This window comes from Bactrocera latifrons, unplaced genomic scaffold (genome assembly GCF_001853355.1).
Source record: "Bactrocera latifrons isolate USDA-ARS-PBARC rearing strain unplaced genomic scaffold, ASM185335v1 scaffold_52, whole genome shotgun sequence".
NCBI lineage: Eukaryota > Metazoa > Arthropoda > Insecta > Diptera > Tephritidae > Bactrocera > Bactrocera latifrons.
The window spans coordinates 419,215-425,214 of NW_017537179.1; the positions used below are offsets into that span (position 1 = coordinate 419,215).

The 6,000-nt window shown below is 33.3% G+C and overlaps 1 protein-coding gene across 1 annotated transcript in view; it reads right to left on the bottom strand.

Moving 5' to 3' along the window:
• Positions 1-5,398, bottom strand: part of LOC108974008 (neuropeptide F receptor) — a 37,429-nt gene extending 32,031 nt beyond the window's left edge. Inside the window, exon 1 of the mRNA XM_018941576.1 lies at positions 5,170-5,398. Coding sequence (XP_018797121.1) covers positions 5,170-5,172 — 3 coding nt within the window. The 5' untranslated portion in view covers positions 5,173-5,398. The remainder of the gene's footprint in view (positions 1-5,169) is intronic.
• Between the last annotated feature and the right edge of the window lie 602 nt (positions 5,399-6,000).

Here is a 6,000-nt window from a genome sequence, read left to right on the forward strand (position 1 = left end):
ATTTTGAAAATTAGGAGTTCATTAAGAAGGGGAGTAGACGCATACCCAGTGATCTAAATATTTCGTCAAAATTGTTTTTTTTTTTTATTGTTATGTTGATTTTATTGAAGTTTGAAATTTACAGCATGATAAAATTAAAAAAATTTTCCAACGCTAAAAAAATCGAAAAATATGTGACACAACGCACAAAATATTCACCTTTAATATTCTACAAATTTTTTTTCATTCATACCATTTCAAAGATATTGAATTTTTTTCTCTCCCTATCGCTCCTATTGAATATTTATGAATGCACATAAGTATTGAATTGCTTATAAATAAGTATGTAATTAACAGCGGTGATATGAGTACACACGTCCACCAGCAAGTAGTATTCGATATTTATATAAAAATATATGTTTATAATTAGTATTTGCAATTATTTTCATGTGATTATCATTAAGCCTCTACGAATATAAAACTGACAAACGCTTAAGTATATGAAAATACATATCAACTGTCTGCATTGCGCGGACGCATTAATATGGTTAAGCTGGTAATAAATCTCTATACCATTATCCCTCCTATATAAAAGTTATAGGTTCACGTGCCAAATTCACGTTTGGACTTATCTGTCCTTTGTTAAGCTGAATGAATTCTGTACAATGTACATACATATGTTCATATAATATTGCAGCTTAAAACATACAAGTAAAATATTAATTGGTTGACAACGTGGTTACAAGCCGACACTACTTCCAAGGGATTATTTTGATTATGTGTCAATAATGATAGCTCGAACAACTAACTAAGGTTGGAGTTACATATGAACTAAACGTCCCACGCCAGAGCAAATATACAAATGTACAAATATACATATATATAAGTTTATACGTATACATTCTAACTCGTCGCTGAACGTGTGTAGCATTGGCTTATATTCGTATTTACATTTACGGTGCATTGCGAACTACGCCAAGAAAAGCTTACATCCCTTTCACGAACGCTTGCCAGACTGATATGATCCCGGTAGAGCTGTTCAAGAATAAAAGAGCCGACCGAAATGCCTCGCATTACCAATTGTATCAAGCCTGTCCGTGGCAAAACTACTACGAATGGCCACAATGAAATTGCAGAAAAAGCGACGAGTTTGAAGAAAAATTGACATTTCCCTAATATCAGCAGCTGTAAGCGTATAATCATATGCAAGAATAGCTAATGCTTATTAAAACAAGAAAAAACGTTAACTTCGGTTGCACCCAAGCTAAATACCCTTCACAGGTGCATTTCTGTTAGTAACTATGTGTTCAGTTTGTATGGAAGCTGTATGCTATAGTAATCCGTTCTGAACAATTTTTTTGGAGATTATGTTTCCCATACAAGCCCATGATTCGGATCGATAACCTGTGCCAACTTTTGTGAAACTACATTGTGAAACGTGAAAGTTTTCCATACAAGAACTGGATCCCGATTGTTTAGTTTGTATGGCAGCTATATCGACTGATATCGGCAGTTCCGACAAATGAGCAGCTTCTTGAAGAGAAAATGACATTTGCAAAACGATGTTTTAAAACCTGAGGGACTAGTTCCTATATATACAGACCGACAGACGGACAGATAGACGGACATGGCTAAATCGACTCAGCTCCAACCCTTCCTTCTGGGTGTTACAAACTTCGTGACAAACTGACCCTATTCATGGTATAAAAATATCAATTTAGATGGAGTGTAAAATATCATTGCGTGCTTTAAACGCGAAGCGTTAGGTAATGCTTCACTCCACCTGAAAATCTAAAAAAAAAACGAAGAAATTTTTAGTTCAGCTCAGCACTAAGAGTAAGATGTTTCAGAGTCTCCAGTAAAAAGGCCGGTAATTTGAAAATAAACTATTCATATTAGGTGCGTTTTATTTGACCAGCAAATTAGCTTATTTTGTATATAAGACTTAGCCGACATAATTATTTTTATATGGCATAATTATGTTGGCTTGTCATAAGCTWTCATAGCTTGTATATTGAACTAGAGGCATTGCCAGTTCATCGCCTTTTTTCATTCACACTAGCTATGATCTTTCCAAAAAAAAATAACGATAAAGTTCAAATAACGATAAAATACAAAATTTTGTGGTTTGGTTAAGTTAAAATTAATACAAGCCTTGCGGTATTTTTGCTAGTTGGCGCTAGTTCTAGTTTTATTCGTCTCATCGGGTCATGCTATATCTTTTTGGAAAGCTCATTTCACGCGCTAACGCGTCTTTGATTGATTGTCGTTTCTTTTAAGTCGTTCGTGAGTTATAGCGTGGCAAACATGGAGCAAAATAAAGAGAAAATACGGCATATTTTACAGTACTATTATAAAGGCAAAAATGCATCTCAAGCCGCCAATAAAATTCGTGCAGTTTATGGACCCGATACAGTTTCCATTTCCACCGCACAACGATGGTTTCAATGTTTTCGTTCTGGTGTAGAGGTGGTCGAAGATGCGCCACGCTCTGGAAGGCTTGTCGTCGAAAATTGCGATAAAATCGCTGACTTGATCGAAAGAGACCGGCATAGTAGCAGCCGTAGCATCGGTCAAGAGCTGGGCATGAGTCATCAAAAAATTTTATGAACAATTGAAAATTCAATAAAAATACCGCAAGACTTTTTTGACAACCTTTTATTAATATCATCAAATGAACAAAATAAATAATTTATATAATAATACCGATTAAAAATTGAAGAATTCAAACTAGCGTTTTATCCACATCAGACATTTTTAAACAAATTGAATATCAACTGTTCCCGTCCGCATTGCCAACACACTTCGTTTTTAAGCGAAAATATGAAATAAGCTAAATACGTTTTATTTTTACATGGTTTAGCTATTAGCTTATGATGGTCAAATATTACGGCTATTATAAACAACAAGTTATTCTATAAAAAATTACATATTTTGTGTGTCTGTTAACATGTAATTCCGTTGAATAATTTTTCTGTATAATAAGTGGTTAAGGTATGCACATTCGGATTTTAAATTATTTTTAAATTACCATAGATAGGTATAGGTTACCACGAAAAACTCTGGTATCCAAATCTAAAGCAATAATTTTAATTTGTGCCTACTACATTTCTAAAATTGAACTCTGGCCACGCCACAAGTTGTGTGTTGTACTTCCTTGCACTGCACTACACGCAAGTTGTTAGCTTTTCAAAAATTTCTTAAGAAAAGTTGTCTTGACATTGCTTCGAGTTAGCGCTGTATGTGCAATTCATTCAATTATCTTTATCAAAACACAATGGAATTTTCACCTATAGACATAAACTAACACGTTAAAGACTGGTTGTGTTATTCCGAAACCAAAGGACGAATTTTCTGTTTTTTTTTTTTTTGCACAGTTACGAATTTAGATAGCTCATCACCACGGTTTACGAAAGACAGATTAGATGACTGGAAGTATGCACACAATTTGTTGACAAGACATGAAGAAAGCACTCCGCATAGAAAAGCCATAATTTCGATGTTAAACCTCAAAAACAAGAATACGCGTGTTGATTCTGAACTTGTGAGCCAAATGGAGACTGAGCAAAAATATTGGAGGCTACTCTTAAAAGGAATCATTGCAGTTTATTATTTTTTAGCAGAACGAGGACTTGGGTTTAGGGGTAATGACGAAATTGTTGGATCACCTGGAAATTATTTAGGCTTATTTGAATTAATAACCCAATTTGACGCTTTTATGGCTCAATATATTCAGAGTCATGCTAATAATGGAAAGGGGCATACGTGATATTTACCAAAAACAACTTGTGAGGAATTTATTCATTTAATTGTATCAAGCATATTGGATCAAATTATTTTCGAAATTAAGATGTGGAAATACTACTCAGTTTCATTGGATTCTACTCAAGATATATCGCATATAGACCACCTGACTCTGATAGTAGCCTATGTTCTGCCATCTGGACCAGTGGAAAGATTTGTTAAGTTCCTGGAGAATGAAGGTCATACTGCGGATCAATTCGCACAAACTTAATAGATTTCTTGAGTGAGAGTGGCATTAATATCAAAGATTTCCGTGGGCAAAGCTACGATAATGCCAGCAACATGAGTACGAAATACATCGGCTTACAAGCCCAAATTAATAAAATAAAAATAATAAATCTTGCACATTCATTAAATTTAGTTGAGTGCGCTGCAGACTGCTGTACAGAAGTATTACTTTCTTCGATTTCATTGAAAACCTATGTACATTTTTTTCCACTTCTACCTATCGATGGGGTCGTCTTACGAACGCATTTAAAGATTCTACTTCAAAAATTCCGATTTTGAATCGGTTATCGGACTCTAGGTGATCAGCCAGAGCTGGTGCTATGTATGTCATCACATCCTGCTTTGCCTTGCCTTGGCCTGTCATACGTTGATGGCATAAATAAGGCCGACCGATATAAGCGCGATCACTTTGTGTGAAACACACATAAAGTTTTCACCGAATAATTTTTTTTTTTTTTTTTTGAACAGCCGGAATAAGAAAAGCAAACGACTTGTACCACACTTATTGTAATCGGCAGTCTTGGTTTAATTATTATTATTATTATTTTTTATTTTTTTTGAACATTCTGAAACCGTGAATTTTTGATATACCGCTTGTTTGAACCATACTATCAGCGCCCAACTATAGTAATCGAATCACAAGCTACAACTTTTTTACATAAGGAAGTCAGCTGTGCTCGTGAAATATTTTTTAAAAATTATCAATAATTTTTTACAATTTTATTATTACAGACGATAACGAGAACAATTTCCATACGCATAAATAATAAAATAATATTGTACAAATGCATACATTAATGTGAATACACTTGGATTGCAAGAGAGCCTTAGATCAATAAATTACCCGCCTTAAATATATAGTTCTTCTTTATATAGTGTATTATTTCCTGCATATAAATTCTGCTTAAAGCACTTCCTGTTTGTGTTTCTAGCACACTTTAAATCACTTCATTCGAGTAATAATTCATTGGATATTCGTACCTCATATTCGTATATATTCGTAGTTATGTGTGAATGTATGTATAGTATATCTGACTAGTTTCTTCTTATCTCAAACAAAAAATATGGAAAAACATACATTTTCGTGTTTTATATCAGTTTATCTTAGTAATTCCTAAAACTGATTTGCCTATAATTTTTTATTTCGCATGTACTCACCATGATTAACTTTGTCCTTTACTAGTAGGCACAGAGTTTTTGTTCCAAAGAACTCCTTTGGCCAAATAACTTCGAGAAGCACAATCCAACGCAAACTAACATCGGTCCACACTTTGACGTTTGTATAAATTAGCGCTCACCCTTTGCCCCTCAAAATGTCTGTATTTCTTCAAAAGTAAATATTTTCCGTTTATTTAACAACGAAATTCGCGGAGAGAGTGCAGCTGAAGTATTTTCTCATTTAAAGGCGACTTTTTATACAGTTCAAATTGAGTAAATCCAAAACACTGATATTTTATTCACTCACAAGCGAAATAAGCGAATGAGTTAAAAGTTTTTATCAAAATATTCACACACTTAATTATTATATTTTGCATTTAGCTATATTGTAAAATGTAATGTTTTATGATTTTTCACCTTTATTTAATTTGTGTGGTTTTAATGAGTTTGTGGTTCATTTTGCTGTTATTAAAACTTCCAAATTGTTTTATTTTTGCGCTCCCATCACAACATCAGCCAGCATTCGTTATTTTACCTCAATATAAATTCTAATCCTGAAAAGAAATCAAATTTATATTTACTATATATACGAGTATATATACATGTACATACATAAGTGATATGAAGTGTTTAAATCATAGATAAACTGCTACAGTAATTGCCTTTTTGTGGAGCATTTTGACAAAAGCGCCCAATAGTTTTTGTTGTTAATAATGCTCTTGGTTATTTAATGCAATTTGTAGAAAATGTTCAATCAAATTTCCTAAAGGGCTTTAAACTGCAAATAAAATTGAATAAGCAAGCAAACAACAAACCAATTTTAATAAACTT